General features: G+C 39.9%; 1 protein-coding gene across 2 annotated transcripts in view; it reads left to right on the top strand.

Moving 5' to 3' along the window:
- The first annotated feature begins 5,775 nt into the window (after positions 1-5,775).
- The window catches only part of LOC119721311 (nascent polypeptide-associated complex subunit alpha, muscle-specific form-like), a 52,456-nt gene continuing 37,005 nt past the window's right edge, over positions 5,776-21,226 (top strand). Inside the window, exons 1-2 of one of the 2 annotated variants that reach the window (XM_038191327.1) lie at positions 5,776-6,118; positions 13,166-13,199. In XM_038191327.1, coding sequence (XP_038047255.1) covers positions 6,028-6,118; positions 13,166-13,199 — 125 coding nt within the window. In that variant the 5' untranslated portion in view covers positions 5,776-6,027. The remainder of the gene's footprint in view (positions 6,119-13,165; positions 13,200-21,226) is intronic. The other variant, XM_038191329.1, reaches the window with a different exon arrangement.

Below are 21,226 nucleotides of genomic sequence, written 5' to 3'. Positions count from 1 at the left end.
TGGCAAACTGCATTTTTGCCAACCACGACCTGCAAAACTATGGAAGGTCCAATACTGCCAAATTGAAGACGAGTTATTACAGATCACCAAAATATTATTTGATACTTGAAAATACAACATTTTCAACAAAGCTAAAAAATAATTCCCACATATGCCTTTTTACTACATGTAGGCTATGTGTTGATGGCGTTATGAGGACTTTTTTGGAAAAATTATGTTGCCAACCACAGCTTCAATTTATGCGCTACAAAATGGCGCCAATGTTTACAAACAAAAGAAAGGCCTATTGCATAGAATACGTTACGGGTGCCCAAGAGCACGTACCGTACCACAGTGATGAAGTGCATGCTTGGCCTCAAGGCTGCCTCAATGCAGGATTTTAGGGCCTTGGCCTTCATTGCAAGGACAAAAGCGTTGGCCTTGAGGATTAGTGCCTTGCAATTTTTTTAGTCAGCGCTCTTCAAGTTTCATTATATTTTTGTTACATTTTTCTATATCAATTTATAAAATATTTGCTGTTCATGATCATACATACATGTACATGTACAACTTAGAGTGGGCTCTCTCTCTGCAAAGTCTGCCATATCTAATAGGGAATATACATCATTGGCTTTTGCTGCAATTTTCAGAAATGAACTATTTGAGGGGTTAGTAATAGATCAAATATTGTTTAACTGACATGTTTGAAGTTTTGTGTTACGAAAATGCTTGAAAAACCAAGAAAAACAAAAATGTTTAAGCAGTCTGGTTCCCTGACTCCACTAAAGATAAAATGGATCAATTTATAGATGTCAGAAAATTGTAAGGTATGGGAACCAGTCTAGCTGGCCTGCACCCGTTCATGAACATGTAACCAATAGCAAACAAAATTTGGACTGAAAAAAAATTGTAAATTTGGAGCAGTTGTTGAAAAATAGTTAGGTTTTTCCAACGGTGGTCGGCCGACCACCGTTGGAAATGTATACAAAAATACAATTTTCTTGAAAATGACTTGACACCAGGTGCCATAATTTTAAAGGATGCTTTAGGCTGGCATTTACCAACATCCTAGTAAGGTATTTCGTAAAAACTTGGTAGTTTTATTTTTCGATGTTTGCAAATGTTGTATATTCCCTATAAGCATGCTTTACAGTATAAGCACAGTCGCCCCAGATTGATGTGTTGACACGCGTTCAGTCTGATACAAGTACCTTGATATGATCCTGTTTTAATTGTGTTACTGGGATGGGATGTAATCATAGAGTCAGATGGGATGGAGAATGGGAACCAGCAATCATGGGTCCTTGATTATTAATCAGACATTTTTGTTGTTGAGAAAGTCGGGTCACCTTATATTAAAAAGCAAAGGGCGTCTTCTCAGCCACCTATACTTTGCTGTTCCTGGAGCTGCAAAACAGACAAGAAGAAAACTCAGTTGTTGTCTATTGCGCGAGTTGTTGATTGAACTTGTATTTTGTTTCTTACACGTCCGCAGAATGCGCACCACTAGCACGATGTTTTCTGAGACGAAATTTGGAAGAAAAAAAACCCCATTCGTTCTCGCATGTTTTTTTTTTACAGGATGGCCGGGACGTTTGCTCTTATTCATTTAATATCATTTAATTTGTAATAAACTTTGTAGCCCATTTGTGCACATTCCAGGCCCCTTATGTTTAAGACCGGTTTGGAGTCTGGACGCTGATAACCCGAGCATCAAGACTGTGTTTAAAACCGGCCAAGCACATCATTTATTCCTATTTATAAATATAAATTTCCAACGATATATTGTTCAACAATAACGTCGTGTTTTTTAAACACTCCTTTAGGCCAAAAAAAAAATAAGTCTCCGGTTTCTGGTATGGAGCTTGCCCAAAAAGTGGTGCGGCGACGCGGCTGTTTTTTTTTACCTGTTTTTTTTTTGCTTCAAATGTCGGCTGATGACTGCAAATGGTGCCCGACTAAACTTCATGCAAATATGTGGGAGTCCAGAGAGGCCACATAAAGCTTATTCTCGATCATAACCCCATCTAAAAACACGTTAAAATTGTGCAGCAGCAGGATTCCAGTCAAATCAGGAGTTTGGCGGTTTGAGACATCATCTTTCATTGACAAAAAAACTTTGGCTACGGCGACGCGCGCGCATACCAGAAACCGGAGACTTTTTTGGCCTTATGGTATGTGCCTCTCGCGAGAAGTCGTAAACAACTCCTTATATGGAGATGGCGCGCGCGTGGCGAGTACTGCGCGATGTGGCGAGTACTGCGCGATGTGGCGCTGAACGCAGCTGTGCCGATGTGTGAATTACTGACTAGTATTGCACATGCCTAAGTGAGGATTGTGAAGCTCATCAACCAATAAAGGATAATTTCATAGGAGTCCAAATTTAATTTGACTGGAAAAGTGTTCAAGGGCCAGCCAGCTGGTGTTTAAGCAACCGTTTAAGGCCGACCACGTGATGACGGGCTCTCAACCAATTAGGAATCATGGTATTGTCTTAGGTATTTATAAAATGTGTATGATAAATAACTTTCAGTGTCAGTTCAATCCCAGTTCCCATGGTTTCGAGCAGTACGCTACCTGCTCTCTCACCCTGGTATTGAATCACTCTTTTGCATATCCAAATTGGATACGTATGCAATAGTCTGGTGCATGCTTGTGCTTTACATCAGCTTTTGTTTTTGTCTGGCGTTAAAACAGAATCCATTCGTCGCGGCGTGAGTCAGAAAAGACGACTGTTTTCGAAGTTAAAATGTTACCATCTTATCCAGCCAATAATAATATCCTATTTCAAAAGTCTAGTTAAGTAAGATTTGAGGCTTTGCATGGTGGAGATACTAAATAATGAAAGGTTTGGGGAAACACCAGGTGCGAATGATTTCTCAACTAAGAGAATGGTCCTGAAAGGAATAAGAGGTATAAACTTGACGTTTCTTTTTATTTAGCCAAGATGGCTAAATATGTGAAAAGTTGAAATCGTGTGCTTTATTTTGATACCAAAAATAACTTTTTTTGACAAATATAAAGTATTGTTACGGCCTGTCAAACAAAATCATATTTTTTTTGTCAACAAAAGCGAGGGCCGATAGTTTTTAGGTGTACATTCGATTCTTAACCCCTTAAGGACGGGTTATAATGGGGACATTCCTCCACACATAGAGCAAGTGGCCCGCATGACTGCACAGCCTTTGTGTGGTAGCGGGACTGCACAAAAGCAGCAGCTGTGGAACTACCCATTAGCCGTGTGCCACGGCATACCACAGCTGGCAACTGCATTCCAATGAGGATTAGCGGCCGCGGCCATGACCGCTTCCCGTGCGCATGGGGTTAAAAAAGGCCGAAAAACTCGGCAAGATTCATTAGATAGAGGAAAGTATACGCTTCATTTTCATGCGAAACACGTGCAGGACTAATGTTGTGGTCCAAATCGCTGGTTGAAAAATGAAGACTTTTGCGAGATTTCATGATTTGCAATCACATGTACGTGTGTAAACGAACGTACATAAGTACACCGACGTTGGCCTGAAAACATTGTGAATAGCACGTACGTGCGAATGTGCAATGAATGACTTATGAATATTAAGCAGGCCATACTCGAGCTCGACCAATCAGTGGGTGTATGGGGTCACAAGGTCACACCGTGTTTGGGTTCCTCGCTCTATAGCTTTACAATGGCGACGATCTTTTGGCGTTGTGAAAAAAATGAAAGTTGTTGGAAATGGAAACATAGAATTCTTAAAATATTCAGGACATCACGTTCACGAGAATTTTTATAGATGAAGGTTCATTCTTTCCTTTGATTACCTCAACATTTGGGAGACTTTCGTCGTTGTCGAAAAAACTGGAAATTTCATGACCTAGTTTTTAGTAAATGTGTCCGTGAAATAATATCGTCAAAATATGCACTGAAATACTTTTTTTTGGAGAAAAAAATACCTTGATAGATGTTTGAAGTAGGTCTTTAACTACCTAAAACAACTTTGTTCGGATCGGTTGTGATTTGCCATGAAAATTGCGAATTTTCTGAAGCCCTTTTTTACGGCCATCTTTCGCTGGCCTCGCGTTGCTGTTATAGTTGTGTGGACGACAAAATTTAGCAGCTACGCGTGACACGGCAATTACTGACTGCTAGCGATTCAAAATACAGCTGTCGTGCACAAAATTGAAAACGTTTTCTCCAAGTCGGAATATGCTAACAGAAATACTCAACATCATTTCCGCATGGCAGCGGTATTTGCGTGACGGTGCAGTAACCGGTTAGCGTACGCAAAAAACAATTACCGACTTGGTACCAAGTCTATAGAAAGAGTAAGTGCCAATCGATGTGGACCAGCTTACACGCGTATAGACGAAACATGATGTTGTTGGAAACTTGAACCCCAAAACACTTTTCTGGTGGCATTTTAGGACTGCAAGCATGTTCTTTACGGGACGGCTGTACAAGTGACCTTGACCTAAACCGTATGGCAAATGCGGTTTGAGTGGTCCGTGGTGTGACTCAGTATAGAGCTATCATAAGTACCCACTGTTTGAACCATGGAGGAAGGATGTTTGAACGACATCCCTCCTCATCACGCACGGACCACCTTGTCTCAGATACCATATCTCCCGAGCATTGGGTTAAATTAATTTAGGAACAAAATATGCAGCATCTCTACATGTGATGTAAAACTGACTGTTGTCGACGTCCCGGCGCGACCTAACCATCATTAAAATACAGCCGTTTTCGGCGGCCATCATTCATCCAAAATGCGGCATCCCGCTAGTTCATAACGATAGACCCCTGTGTAGGTAAAATTTGATATAGTCAGTGTCTGGACTAGAACTGGATCTGGCTCCAGCCCAACCGTACGAATAATTCCCACACATTTTAGGCATTTTGAATACTACACTGATATGACGGAGCTAATACATGTACTGCACTTCAGTAGCGTGTTTTGACGGAAGTTAGATCACTGTGAATGATGAGTCATGCGAATGCGATATTATAACACTCGAGCTCATAACTTGCCCATGCAGCTTGAAAATTTACAGCATGCAGCCAGCGCATAGTGAGACCATGATAAGGCCCATGACGAGACTCACTTTTAACTACTCAGCCGGGCCGGGTGTACAACGCATAATGTTAAATTCAGTGAAAATAAAAAATGAGGCCGCTGATGACTGATGATTATGCCTGCAATTGTGCTTTTTAATTGGTTTATCTGGATATATTGCAGGAAAACGAGGGGGGGGGGGGGCAGGGAAAAAGTCTAAAGGTCAAGAGTACAATATCATGACGTCAGTGGCGTAGCCCCAGGAATTTTTCAGTGGGGGGCGCTGGGGGGGCTGGAACATTTCATGGGGGGCGTCATGTGGATCAATGATAATTTTTTTAGAAACTCAAAATCTCAGTGGGGGCGACTGGGGGGGGGGCGACAAGGTTTCATGGGGGCCTCATGATGCATCGATGACGTGCATGGTCATCGCATTTCAACAAGAAAATTAAAAACCACAGGCCTTACCCTACTTCGGTTAATAAAAATAAACATAGTCGCCATTTCTCTTTGTTCTTTTTTGTTGTTGTCAGGCAGCAGATTAAATTGTGCGATCATGCGTTTCATGTGATTGTTACCGCGACTCTCATTGGCCAATCACACGAGAGCCGACACTGACGCCTGCTGTTGCTGGCACAATGCCACGTCCCGAATATACCATGATCACGCTCTAGCCGCGTGATAGATGTGAATCGATAATTGTCCCTGGTATCCGGTGCTCCCAGTTCCCACGCTAAACCGACCCAGTTATGACTCCCGGCTCACTCCCACACGCACGCGAGGCCAAGTCGCGCTCGTCCAATCAAATCTTCCCGCATGGAATTTCCTTGCTGCGGTATTGTTAATGGCGCGTAAACAACAAGGTCTGCGTACTGAGTGTGCGCGGTTTGTTGACTTCCATGATAAAACATGGCGGCTGTCATGGAAGTTCTCATGGAAAAGTAAGGAATTTCCATGGTCAATGCTTTAATTCCTAGTTTACTGAGCGTGTCATGCCACAAAATGCGAGCGGGATATGGATGGTGCGCTGAAATGTGACAAAGATTATCTTTCGAGACGAGGAGTTCTCGACGACGTAAGACGACGTGCAGTATCCAAGTATTCACGTGAGTTTACACAAATACGTAAAGGTTGCAGCTGCGTGTATTTTCAGTCAGTCATGTCACTGTACGTGTAGGAACGTTACTTACACATGCTTACATGGTTAATAATTTTTACCCTTTTGCAAATTGTAGTTTGTTTACCGTCGTGAGAAGACTAACAGTAACACTAATTAACATGACTAACGTTATTACTTTTATTCCTTCCTCCATGTTCACAGTAACTAATACATTGATGCATGGCCGTCTGTGTTTATGTGTCATACTTGGCCTACTGTCATGACTGTATCATTTACAATGCATGTTTCATGTATTTATTTATCATGTTTATATTGAGCAAAAATTAATAATTTCTTCAGTGCTGTCGTGGCTGTCCGAACATGTCAATTGTCATGGATAATACTGATAGAGGAATAACGTGTCGTTAGGGCTAGCATGACATGCATGACTAGGAATGACTTAGGAGCTTTGAAAATACGTTGCAAAAGTACTACTACTAGTACTAGGCCATGTAGGCCTACTTAGTAATAGCTAGGAGTATGACTGAGGACAGAAAAAAAAGGTACAACTTGCACGTGTACACGTGTGACAATTCATGAAAGTGATTCTGAAGTGTAGGGAAAGGGGTTTTTTTTAGGCAGTGTATATTTTGCCGGAGACGGCAAACCTTTAGTAAACGTTAGTTTGCCGGATATGCACTGAACATGCGCAGTTACTGTTTTTTTGTACTTAAGCATTTTCCGGTGAAAAGTTTTAGTCTGGCTCCATGCCAAAATTATCGTTGTTACCTCGTATTCACAAGATGGGATTCAAACCATTTTATAATTTCGGACTTTATTTCCCTTTAAAAAAAAATCCTCCAGAGCCACAAATCTGAAAAAGAAAATGTAATACTCTGCAAAAAATGTTTGAGACATGTTAAAATAATAAAAGAAGAATATTCTTATTTATTTGGGGATGAGAAAAAAAACCTTAAAAATGTGGTGCGGTCGGAATCGAACGCGAGTCATCCCGCTTACTAGAGCCTTTGCTTAACCATTACACCAAAAGTGCTACACAACTTTTGGTGGGAATTTAATACATCTTATAATTCAGCCCTATTTTAAAGAGTACAGCGCCCTCTGTTGATATGGATTGCCGCCGGCAAACCTTTAGTAATCGTTAGTTTGCCGTCATTACCTCCGGCAAAATATTCACTATCTTTTTAAAAAAAATTTTGCTCCATGTAACTACATGTAGTTACCACCTACCGAATCAAGTGTGGTCATGGTAGTGTGCACTTTTAACTGTTAAGTGTTATGTATTTTTTCATGTCAGTTTTTATCAATTGACCTATCGCCGTTTGCGAGTTAGCCATGCCCATTAGACAACCCTATTCGGTTTGTTAGTAATAATGTCATTCACGCGCGCCCACCATTGAATTGGCTACAAACGCTCAAGCTGCGTTAACTTCCGGTTCCAATCGTTTAGAAAGTGCTGGAGGTGACGTCACACTAACGAACCGGATTGAGTTTTTGTACACAAAGTTTTGTTTGTCTCAGATTTTGCGCGTTCCGCTTCCATTTGTATATTACAGGCATGCAACTTTTCCTCATATCAGCTGATTTCCTCTTTTTTCACTTCCAATGTGTGCCATTAAAATAGAAAAACACTGTTCAAAATCTTAGAAAAATTTGAATTTCCTCTTTTTTGTGTGACTTCCCAGTTGCATGCCTGATATTATTATGTCATGTATGTAATTGGACAATATTGCACAAGCTGCGTTGACGAGATTCTAACGCAATTCTACCGCAATAGGTCAACTGTTCCTATGGTGCCACTGATAATGCTGTCAGAACTCTCTTCGGATTTTTTTTTTTTTTAATTTGCAAAAAGCCTTTCTTTTTGTTAAGATTTTTCTTTCTTCTTCTTCTTCTTCTTCTTCTTTTTGTCTCCTAAATCCCATAGACTTTGTACATGTTTTCTCTCAATGCCGCTTTTGGCATTAATCTTTGTCGTACATCATTCGAAGTCAGCATAGGCATAGTCCATATAGCAAAGTTGTGTTCCGAAGAGTGACGTCATCATGACATCACCATGGGTCACGTGACGTCATCACAAATGTGCAAACTTTAAGACCCTATATCTAGAGAACTGTAAGTCTGATTGGGTTGAAACTTGGTATGTAGGTACACCGGGATGCGTTATAGGTAAAAATTGAGGTGATGTCATGATGACTTTATCGTGCAATTTAACATGATTTTGTTGAATTTTTAAACCTTTAAGCCATATCTCTTGAACGCAACATGCAAAATTAAAAATTCTTTTTGTATTTCATTTGTTAGGTAATAGGCAAATGTACAAAATTTTGAAAAATGTGTGACGTCATCATGACGTCATCAACAATTCGTTTTTTTTTAAACACATATAAGGGAAGGGTTGATCGTCATGAAACTTGGTGGATAGCTAGATAATGGTACTGGTACATGCAAAATCCGAAATGACGTCACCATGACGTCATCGCATGGTTTTTAATAATTTTTTTAATATTTACAATTTTATTCCGCTTCCAAATTTTAACACTTCCTTTCATTGGATTGACTTCAAGCTTGGTACAAACCAAGACCACAATGCAAAAATGTGCATTGACAAGTGTTATCAAGATGGCGTCATCGCAGGGCATGTGGCGCTATCATAAAGATGCATGTTTTATAGTCTCATATTGAGAAAACTATCGGTCCAAATGGGTCAAAATTGCGTACAAAGGTAGTCCGATACGTCGGACTTTATCTCACAGACACTACATGCTAAATTTAAAAAATATTGTACCGTATACAATGTACTTTGAAACGTTTTACATGCAATGTCTGGGACGTGTTATTGATAAAAAAAAAGAGCATGATGCGGAAAAGCCCTATGTTCTGTTGCAAACAGACATAGATCTCTAGTTTCATCTTCTATCCCTAATGTCAAAATATTGTACGCTGTGTTCTGCCCAGCACTTTTGGCATAAAACATGTCATATTTACTTTGAAAGTGACCAAAGACAAAGACCATAGCAAATATGGTCTGAGAAGATTGGTGTCATGCTGATGGCGTCATCCTGATGTCATCATGTGTCACGTGACATCATAAAAGAGATGAAAGTCCTATCTGGAGAAATACAAGTCTCAATGGATCGAAAACTTAAGTAGACAGGGACATGTTATAGGTAAAAAAAAAAAAAGCGGTGACTCATGATGACTTATGATTTTTTTTATGGCTTTTGAATGTTATGTATGCTAAAAGCCGTAGGCTATTGGGTGATAGGCCTATTTTTGATAGGCCTTTGTTGTGGGTTTACTTGGTCGTATTTAAATGCACAGAAATGTGACAAGTGTTAAAATTATGATGACATCACACATTCTTTTTTTTTTTTTTTTTTTTTCAACCTTGCAAGGGTCTATGAGATCGTCATGAAACTTGGTGGGTACATGTACACGTGTAGACATTATTAATGCTAAATCCGAAGTGATGATGACGTCATCTCTTGATGTTTTTGGGAACAAATGTAGTACCCAGACGCCACTTTGTACAGCGGTGTACAAAGTCTATTGAGAGTCAAAATGGGAAATGTTTCTAAGTCCCAGATTCATGTCTTTTCAACATTTTAGCAATGACTGAGCTTTATTGAGATGATGTGAAGACAAAAAATGGCGTCAAGATGCAACATTCTTTCCTTTTTATGAATTTTTAACTTTTTAAGATTTCATTCTTCTCAAAAATTGACACTGTCTTTGCTCCTAAATATTGACTTCAAACTTGACACAAACCAAGACCACAGGGTACATGTGTGCACAGTGACATCATGATGACGTAGAATAGTAATGACTCGAGTCAATGACTCGACTTGAGTCACAATTTTTGGTGACTCGACTTGACTCGAGTCTGGGCAAATGACTCGACTCGTCTTGAGTCCCTCATCAGAATGACTCGACTCGACTCGAGGAAGGCTAATAAGACTCAATTCCCAAAAATAAAAGCAACACTTTGTGAAAAATATTTGCAATGACTATTGTGTTCACGTCACGTTAGAATTTTGGCGATAATACATGGTTTGATCAGTGTCCACATTAGTTGAATGGCGATCAGCTGGCACTTCCTTTTCATTTTCAATAGGAGTCAAATGTGGTGTCACTGTCACCACATGTAGTAACCCAAATGTAAAATTGAAAAAGCAAAAAAAATGACTTTCTCTCTTCAGATTTCTTCCAATATTTGTGACTCGAATTGACTCGAGCTAAATACTTGACTCGACTTGACTACACACTGTGACTCAACTCGACTCAACTTTCTTGACCTAATGACTCGACTCAACTCAAGTCACTTCTTTAAAATGACTGGACTCGCCTCGAGTCACAAAAATCAGTGACTCGTTACAACTCTGTGATGACGTCACCACGTTCATTTGATTCATCTTAAAGGTACAAAATCTACAAGTTTGATTGAGTTGAAACTTTGTATGTACATGTACACAGACAAGGATGTGTTCTAGGTGTGATTTTATATTGATTTTTGAATTTTTGAAGATTAGCACCATATCTCACAATCAGCACAACATGCTCCATTACAAATCTTTTTGTAACTAATAGGTTTAGAAAGTCATGTACATGTATACATGCCCCAAAATGTGACAAATGTGTGATGTTATCATGACGTCATCAAACAAAACTGCCAGTGTTACTCGTACTCGGTACTGGAACTTAAGTACTACTCAAGTACTGCTCAAGTACTTTTTTTAGAGTACTTGTTCTCGTACTTGAATGTCAAAGTACTCGTACTCGAAATGATGGTACTCGTACTCGATCATCAAAGTACTCGTTCTCAATGTTGCCTGATTTCCCTCTGTGCAGTGCACGTCTGGACAAATGCTTTTAACAGCTAGCTGTTAATGGGTCTGTATATCGGTCTGACTGGGCCTGGCCAATTATATCACAATGAACCATTTGCCGTATGGTCGTATTCGGAAATAGATGTACTCATACTCTGAATACTCGTACTCATACTCTGAATACTCGTATTCGTACTCGGAATACTCGGTAAGCTGCATGTAAGTACTTGGTAATCAACTACAACACTGAAAACTGCCATTTTATTATCATCTTGATGAGAAGTGAGATATTGTTCTTAACCACTTCGTGCCGGGATTAATTTTGCCGAAAATTTTGATTTTTTGCAAAAGGCAAAATTTTCCATCCAACTTTGATATAAAGGCAAACGTATGAAGCCCGGGAAGGGACAGGGTGGATTTTTTTTTTGGAATTTCCTAATTCGTTCGCACGAATTGCTAATTCATTCGCACGAATTGCTAATTCGTTCGCACGAATTGCTAATTCGTTCGCATGAATTCCTAATTCGTTTGCTCGAATTAGTAATTCGTTCGCACGAATTGCTATTTCGTTTGCACGAATTCCTATTTCGTTCGCACGAATTCCTAATTCGTTCGCACGAATTACTAATTCGTGGGAACGAATTAGTAATTACTGGAGTTATTCGTGCGAACGAATTGGTAATTCGTGCGAACGAATTACTGGAGTTTGCTAATTCGTTCGCATGAATTAGTAATTCATTCGCACGAATTACTAATTCGTGGGAACGAATTAGTAATTCGTTCGCACGAATTAGTAATTTGTGCGAACGAATTAGTAATTCGTGCGAACGAATTAGCAAACTCCCAAAAAAAATTCCACCCTGTCCCTTCCCGGGCTTCATACAAACGCCTTAAGTACTGATTCGCAAAAGTAATTTCAACAGTATTTGTTCGATGTTTCTTACCGAATGTTCAGGCATGCAGCTTTTCCTCGGATCAGCTGATTTCCTCGTTTTTCACTTCGCACTTATGCCATTGAAAATTGAAAAACACTGTACAAAAGTCTTAAGATTATTTTGTTTCTTCCAAGTTTCATGCCTGAATGTTTCCTTACCGTTGTTTCTAATCACGTTTCAATACTCCGGGGTAAGCACTGGAGGGTAAATTGTACAACAGTTGGCTGTACACAACGCCTATTCAAAGTCAATCCATGGTCCACCACCACAGACTTCATGAACTTTGTGTATGTGTGTAAAAAAGGCACAAGGGATTAGTGTGTTTAGATGTCACCCGGAGGCAAGTCGAGTCGAGGCAATCTTGCATTCTTAACCGTCAGCCGTGCCTATGTATAAAAACAGAGAGTGCATGTTATCACGTCCTCCAACGTGAACTGGTTAATATTCAAAATCCAAAGTGACATCATTATGATATAATCATGTGACACATAACATCACATTAAAAGTGAATTTTTCTAAGCCCTTAGATGATGTACACAGTCCATTATCCACCAAAGATTAAAGTTCTACAGTATGTAAACGTATAAATATGCCAGATGTCAACAAAATATTGCCGAAATACTGCCACAAACACAAGTCTAGTTATTATGTTGGATTTGTGTTGTTATTATGTTGATTATTTTGTTTTAATTGCTGAAAGTATTAAGCCGCTTTTTTAGGGGTAAGGAAATGGATGGAATTGGTTGGACTTACCCCATAAATGTGGGTCAAATACTGGACTTTCGTCATACTGTGACTGTTAGCCACGTGGACGTGATAGCAACGTTTAATTTCATGTCTGTTGTGGTGATGTGCATGTGGCAAATGGAAAAAAAATTCCAACAAGATACATATTTAACGCCAGTGAGAGATTTTCCAGGAACCTTCCTAATTACTCCTGCAAAATCCAACATCATTATGGTAATTTAAACCCAAACTGTTGTACTCTGATTGTGGTGGTATGCCTGACTGCATGTAAAGCATAATCAGTTTACTATTGCAATACTCACTCCAACAGATTCCAACAAAAATGTAGTTGGATTTTGAAGGGTTGGAGTGGTAAGGATTAATACATGTAGGGGTCGCACCTTGACCAGCATGTGGGGTTGGATTCATAGATTCATCTTGTACATGTATGTTGAACTAAGTGCACCATCATGCAGTTTGCATTTTCATGTAGACAAACTGAATTTAAACATTTTTTTTTCACAATTTTGTTTTGTTTCACAGGTCAATGCCCTCAGTGCGGTAATTATGCTAAAAGGTGAGTGGTAATTTTTTTATTTTTTTTTGGTCACATCTAACCCTGTCAAATGCAACACTTTACAAAACAAGTATGAGTGCACAATTATCTCTGGCCGTCAATGATGCACCCAGGATTTGGTTTTGGGGGGGCTCAAATTTTTTTTTCACGAAATTTTGCCCAAAATTTTTGGCTGCAGAAAAATAGGGGCGGCCTATTTTGAAGTTGGTGGCCCCACTTACACCCCTATTATACTACTTGAAAACAGGCCACAATCATATCACCAAGGCCAAATCGTGGGACTAAAAAAAAATCAAAAAAAAAAAAAATTTTACAACCTCTTGGAGGGGGCTCAAGGAAGGGTATACTTTGTCCTAACTGCCTATGGCATTTTGGATAGGATGCTGCTCAATCCTGCAAAATCCTCCAATTACACAAATGTAAAAATTGGAATCTGCCTTAATCCTACAAAATCCTCCAGGGTTGACCACTGTGTCATCCTTCAAAAATTCTCCAACAGTTACTGTCAATACATTGAGGCAATGCAGGTTATATCCCGAAGCAGGGTGTGGATAGTATCCCTTTTGGCCATTCAGCCGCAATCCAAAATCTTCCAAAATTGCCTGATTGAATTTGGTGGATTGACTTCGGTGGATTGACTGAGGAGGGTTAAGGTTAATCTTAACCCCCTAGGCCTTTTCGCCTACATTTAGGAGCCATCCTCAATCCTGCACAATGCTCCAATTGCCACCATGTAAAAATAGGATTCAGCCTCAATCCTCCAAAGTCATCCGCTATTTCTTGAATTTGTTCAGTGGAGGGGTCACCATTGCCTCAATCCTTCAAAATCCTCCAACAAACACTGTTAACCCCTTGCCGCCGGGTTTTTACGCCTCTCTGCACAGGCTTACACCCATCACTGCACAGAGCCTCTGTGCAGTAGCAGCACTGCACTGCCTGCCATATGCCTTGCAGCCGCTCATAGACAACATTCCATGGCTGACCACCGCATTCCTGAGTGTGGCTATAGGGGTTAATGGGTTGAGGCAGGGCTGATGACATTCAGAAGCAGTGTGGATGATATCGAGCATAATGCAGGGCTCAATTATGCATGTCTGAACATAAACAATGCTTACAAACTCGACAGCGCATCCTCCAAAATCAACTGACACTTTTTGCCATTCAGCCTCAATCCTCCAAAATCCTCCAAAACCGCCTGGAGAATTTTGGAGGATTGAGGAGGGTGAGGATTAATTTAATACATAACATTGGTCAGGTACAGGGTATGTACATTTTAAATTAACACCAGGAGTCCCTCCATGAATGTTTGTAAAGATGAGGTAGATTTTTCCTAATTTTAAGGGGAAGAGGAAAGGAGAACGATAGGGAAAACGCTGGCGAAGGTCAGTGAAGACTGAGTTGGAGCCATTTGCATCTAGATGATAAGCTTGACTTTTATTTGAGTCTGTGGTTGCTCATCCCTGTAGTTATGTTTATGGATTCAATAAACATGTAGCTCCGTCCGTGTGGTAAACAAAGTTCTTTCAGCCAAAAGTGAAAGTTGAATTGTTCTGGAGTAGTACAACAAAGGTTAATCCCTGCAATACTTTGTCTACACACAAAACACGAACTTCAACAGTTAGAAAATAACTGAACCATACTTTTCATAGTTGTCGATGAACTACTGTTTCAGGAAAAATATCTTCCTTTAATTTTAAATACATAGAATAATGTTGGAGCAAGATGTTTACGTTATTAAACTGTAAAAGTCTGTAAGTTTCTCTCCTTGCATTTGCTTTTCTCTTTTTAATCCTAACCCCTAGGCTGTTTTTTTTTTCAACCCTTTAAAATCCTCAAATTGCCTAGGCCAAAAAATATATTTCCGCTTCTGATTATCATTATTACATATCTTTCAAAAATAGGGTCAGTCCGGAATAAATGGAAGCAGGAGTAATTTTGGTTGGTCCTACCTAAAAAAATTGTATCATCCTCAATCCTCCAAAATCCTCCAATAATGTTTGGTGTAGCGTACATGTTCAAATGCTGGTATCTACTGCCTCAACCCTTCAAAATCCTCCATTGGTGATGCATTAAAAAAAAATGAGGGGAAAAACCCCACAAAACAGTGCACAACAGTTCTGATACCATTATGTTCACTTTTTAAGACTTACCAATATACAATGAAGTGATTGACCTCAACCCAATGCAAGCTTAGCCCAGTGTTTATGTAAGATTTTATGAATACACACAATAACCTGGGCAATTATTCAATAACTCAAAATAACCTCAAAATCCTCAAATCAACAAGGAGTAAATCATCATGTGCCCTCCTCCCAAATCCTCCTCTTATCCATACAGCCATGTATAGGGCCTATGTTATGCACAACCTCAGTCCTCCAAACTCAACCAGTAACTAATTGCTGTGTGCCTGCAATCCTCCAAAATCCTCCAATATTACAATTTCCATTCAGCCTCGATCCTCCAAATCCTTCAAAACCACCCCAAGGATTTTGATGAGGGTGGTTGAGGGTTACCAGATGTCCAGTTCATGTCGGGGGACGTGTATGCAAAGGTTAACTGCGGTATTCGGAACGGATGACGGATAAACACGCACAGGCGACGAGGCTTGGCATTGCCAATCCACAATACAATAATTTAAGGATGATTTAAGTAAGTCACACGTACTAATTAACTCAATGTGATAACATGCCAGCAAACCTACTGGTAGTGGAGGATCTAGGCAGAGGCCTCCAGCAACAACAAGTGGATGATTGTGAAGGATTGAGGTGCTTAGAGATTTTAATTCTGTGCCATTGGGGGATATTGGAGGATTCAGACTACTTCTGGGCAAGAGAGGTTAGTGAGTTAGGGTGAAAGGTTAAGCTATTGTTTGTATTTAACGAAAGAAAACTTGACATAAAAGGTCAAGAATCAAGATCCAACTGGTTTGATTTACAATAGGAACCCATTAAATCATGTTATCAGGTCACCAAACGGAACTATGAAGGTCATTAATTTTTGCAGTAGGCACCTACCAGTACTGTTTGCAGTAAAAGGTCAAATTGGCTTAATTAAAGGTAGAGTCCATCATTTGCAGCCATCCGAAATGTAACTGGCGTAATTATTGTTGAAAAACTAACTTGGTTGAAAGATAGTAAGGAGACTAAACGTCCTGTGAAATTATTCTTTCTGGGAAGCTGTCATTTTGAAGTAATCGACGAAAGAAGGCATTTCCAACGGTGATTCTTAAGAAGCACCGTAGGAAAATTTAAATTAGTAGTTCGTTTTGTTATTCAGCGCAGCGCGCACAAGTATTCGAACGACGCACACGCGCGCGCGGTTGTTATAATTCGTCGGATCAGTGCGCGACGTCGCGTATAGTTGCAATTCAAAACAATTCAAAACATGATTCAGCAACTTTTGATTTGTAATGGAGATCTTAGAATGCTGTTTTTCTCGGAATGTACAGCTGAAGCTTAGCTGAAACTTCATCAGGTTAGTTGCTTAGTATCCTTCATTAGATTTTGAACTCTTTTGTTGCTTCAAACGAACAAAATGCACAAATTACAAATGATGGACTCTACCTTTAAAGGGACGTTGTCCTGGAATGTGCCCAATTGGGCCACAAAACGCATTTTAAATGAAATGATGTCAATTGCAAAGTGTTTAAAAGTAAGATATAAACATCCATACAACCATCCTTTAAAAACCTGGTGTTTTTGTGTTGTTCTTGCGATGGCGCACAAAAAAAAATTGACTTCGAAAAATTGAGCTGTTTTGGTGCTAGTCGTGATTCCAGTTGCACACATGTTCCTTTGAAAACATTTCTCAAAAACGCTATGTGTGTTCATCGGTTGAGTAAATATTGAGTGAATAACTTATTTGCATGAAAAACCACCACAATTGTTTTAAATAAAATTACCGCAGCTATTTGCGACATCAGTCTGATGCTGTCACTGCAACGAGATAGAGCCCATAATTCTATGTATTATTTACGACTGGAAATGTCACAAAGAGTCTGCCGCGTCCGATGTCAACAACCAGGCTGTTTTGTCTTTTCTCGGTAACGGTAAAACATTAGGTTAGTTTCCTTTCAACAAGACCTTTGAAATAGGATAAATAAAAAATTCCAAATATATATAAATTCAGGGATTTCAGGTCTCAATGCCCCTTTAACATTTCCTAAGTGACGATAAGACCCTAACAGTCCTGAATCCTCCAATTTTTGTAGGAGTTTTCACAAAGCTTACCAAATGGTCCAAAACATGCAGAGATAATCAAAATTATGTGTTAAGAGCCCTAATTTGGTACCATCCAGATAAGTACATGTAGCTCATGAAATGTATGTATAGGCCCCTGTAACTCTGAAATTTATATCAATGGAGAGCCATCTTGGTCTACCATAATAAACACGGGAAAAAAATCAAGTGCAAAGGTCAAAGGTCAAGCTTACTGGTAACCTAGAGGATGAATTAGGGCAAGAGGATTGTACTTGGTGAAGTAATCCTTTTGCAGCCCAATTACTTGGATGTTGTGCAGAGGTGACATCAACAGCCAGGTGGATAAGTTGCCATAAGTGAAAACAAAAAGAAAAGGTGAAAAGCAAGGTACACTATAATAAGGATAGACACTGATCCCTTCTCATCCAATTCTTCCTTAACTATTAGGCACAAAGATACTGTTGTCTAGTGCATATCCTCTTCGACCCTTCAGAATCCACCAGGAGGATTGGAGGATTTGCAGGGTTGACGAAGCATGGGTCCAGCTTGTTTTACTGTACAATAAAAATTTGTGCTCTGACATTCACAGCACAGGATGCTGTATTGCTGCTGAGGTCAATTCATATCCACTATCAAACCGTGTAAAGTAAAAAAATAAAGTTCCACGAGCCAATATGGCCCATTAGGCCGGTTTGTATCTGGTTTCCTAGACATGTACCGACAGCTCTAGATTACATGTATTTCTATTCCCCCTGGATGGGATGCTAGTCCACCGCAGGTTACTCCCCAGCTAATGCTGGTACCCATTTATGCTCCTGGATTAAGAGAGGCAAATGGGCGTGACTTGCCCAAGGTCACAACATACATGTATGGCCAGCAGCTGGTTTCGAGCCCCTGAACCTGTGATTATGAGTTACGAACCCTGACCACTAGGCCACAACCCCCTTTGTGTAGCCACCATGAAGCCATCGCGGAATATCTTCATGCATTACGTCTGCAATTTGGAACAGTTTCTCTGGAAATTTATACTTGCTGCTTGCACAAATGGAACTTCTTAAAGTCAATTTGTTGAACTCAAGAGGTCAAAGCCTTTCTTGACTCTCATAATAGTAAGCTAATATCAGTGCACATGTAGTAGAGTCAACTAGAATGACAGATGTTGAAGAATTTGAAGAGAGTTGAAATTGATTGAACCAGCAGACTTTCATACATGTAGTAATAATAATAATAATACAAAGTATTTATATAGCGCTTTACAAAGAACAAAGCGTTTAACACACATCCACAACAAAAAAATAACAGGAAAGAAAAACAGACACAATACGATTACGAATGGACTTGGAACAAGTACTGTGTATGTCTTCAGGAGACGTTTGAATACAGGCAGCGAGACCGCCTCTCTCAGACAAGAAGGAAGCTCATTCCACATGCGAGGGGCGGCCACAACGAAAGAGCTACATGTACATGTATCTCCGGCCTTCTTCCTACTTCTAGGGACAGAAAGCCAGGTCTGATCGGATGATGAGCGGAGTCGGTGTCTGTAAGCATCAGGAATATTTGAGTGATGTGAATGTAATAGGTCAATCAGATATGATGGAGCTTAAGTGTTGAGAATTTTGTACACAAGGGTGAAGATTTTGAAGTCATTTTGCAGTCATTTAGCATCTGTTGAACTGCGCTTGTAACAGTCAATATGAGAGCTGTCAGCTACATGTACATGTTGAGTTGCTAGTTCTCACATGTACATGTACATTGTACATTGAGGAACATGTAGATAATTTGTTGCCAAATAAGAATACATCAGTACATGTACATGTATTATGTAGTGAGGCAACTTCATGTATTGGAATCCCGACATGCTGCCTTCTTGTCTTCCTTCTTGCTGCAGTTTGCAGACTTGGCTGTTTGCCAGCATGACTCATACGTGCAGAACTCCGCAGACTATTTTTTCGTGGTAGGCTGTACATGAATACGCCCTGCTTCAGGAGACTTCAGAACACTGGGCTTTCCTTCAACAGGCTTTGGTTATTGGCTAGGGAAAGAACTCCTTTTGTTAATATGTTTGCCTATCACTGGGAATTACTGACAATATTCTAGATATTGACAAATGTGACTTGCACACTGCAGTGGTATCAGTTGATGCCTTGGTGTGCATTTTGTCCTTGATTGTTGAAAGCAGATGGTGGATGATGCAATCATCAGAGTTGTGGATTCATTGGTTGGAAAGCTGGTCCACCTTAACACCTGTTTCATAATGAATGCACATACATGTACAACCTGTTCCAAACGTCACCAATCTCATTATGTACCCCTCTTTACACTTGGAGTAACCTGATGCTATTGCAATTGGGAGTTTGATGACATGTACATGTAGTGACATCATCATGGCTTGCACTGCAGTTTGCCTTTGTTTTTTTTTTGGTGGTTGTGCCATGACAATTCTTCCTTCTGTTCATGCTGTTACTCTGATCCTAGAGCTCTGAGTTGATTAATTGGGCAAGCACAGATGTGGCATTCAGCAGTGTGACCCTTCAAGATAATCAGATCAGAAGCTCTGAAGCTGTATGTGCTGATAAACTGCCGGGAGAACAATGGCAGCAATACATGTACTACATTGTGTACAGGTACCTGTAGCTTATCTAGCTATTTCCTTATGCATGTACACGTAATGAATAGGAGCATAGAGGAGTTCTTTGAAAATGTCATTCTTATTACCTCAAGGAGCTCACATGTGATTGTAGTATTACATGTAGTACTTGACCAGACAAAAAGAAACCACATCCTGAACTCACAAAAAGAAACCCCTGTACCGTTTTAACCTTACAAAACGAAACGACAACAAGGTTCTGTTAACTGGAAGAAGGCTTATTTGGTTTCTTCATGTTAGGAGAATTTAGGATGTAGGTCGTTTTAACTTACACGGCTAGTTCAGAAGTCACTAAGATGCGGGTCATTCCATATGAACTCGACCAGAGGTTCCATAATGATGCTGCATTCCTCTTATTTGTGGACAAGTCTGACAGCAATAGGAAGAATGACTACAGCCAGATCCTTGGCTGCCAGGAGCCCCTTGATATTTTTTTTTTTTAAAAGATTCACATTTGAGGTGCCAGCTAGTGACTCTGAAATGAGAAGAGATCGGCCAATTCTGTTGGCACACTCTGAAAGCCTGGTACCAGAATACCCTGGGTACTCGGGTAGCAATTTTACAGCACAAATATATCTTTGATTCATTTCCAGGACATTGGCCTCCAAAAAACCTATAAGTTAATGTTTGTGACTCCGAGTGCAAAAAGTGGGTGTGGCACCCTATCTTTGGAGGGCCATATCTCAGAAACCCTTAACCCTAACCCTCCTCAATCCTCCAAAATCCTCCTTGTGGTTTTGGAGGATTTTGGAGGATTGAGGCTGAATCGTATTTTTTTAGATAAGGATTTTTGAGGATTGAGGCTGAATGGTATTTTTCGGAAAAGTATTTTGGAGGATTGAAGCTGAATGGTATTTTTTTCAGAAAAGGATTTTGGAGGATTCAGGTTGAATGGTATTTTGAGGCAGGACTGTCTGACGATTTTGAAGGATTGAGGGGCTGGGTACCCTTCATTTGAACATACCAAAGTGCAACATTTTTGGATGAGGAGGATTTTGGAGCATTGAGGAGGAATGCATTTTGAGGCAGGACTGTCTGGAAATTTTGAAGAATTTAGGTGCTGTTGTAAAATTTTGGAGGATTGAGGATGGTTCCTAGCAAAAAGGCCTAGAGGGTTAGGGTTTAGGAGTTGACGCCTACAATTTTGCGTGTGTTCAAATTTTAAAAAAAAAGGTACTGCC

The sequence above is a fragment of the Patiria miniata genome, unplaced genomic scaffold (assembly GCF_015706575.1).
Source record: "Patiria miniata isolate m_02_andy unplaced genomic scaffold, ASM1570657v1 HiC_scaffold_13, whole genome shotgun sequence".
Lineage (NCBI taxonomy): Eukaryota > Metazoa > Echinodermata > Asteroidea > Valvatida > Asterinidae > Patiria > Patiria miniata.
Note: the sequence above shows the minus strand (reverse complement) of the source record. Positions and strands in the feature narration are given on the sequence as shown.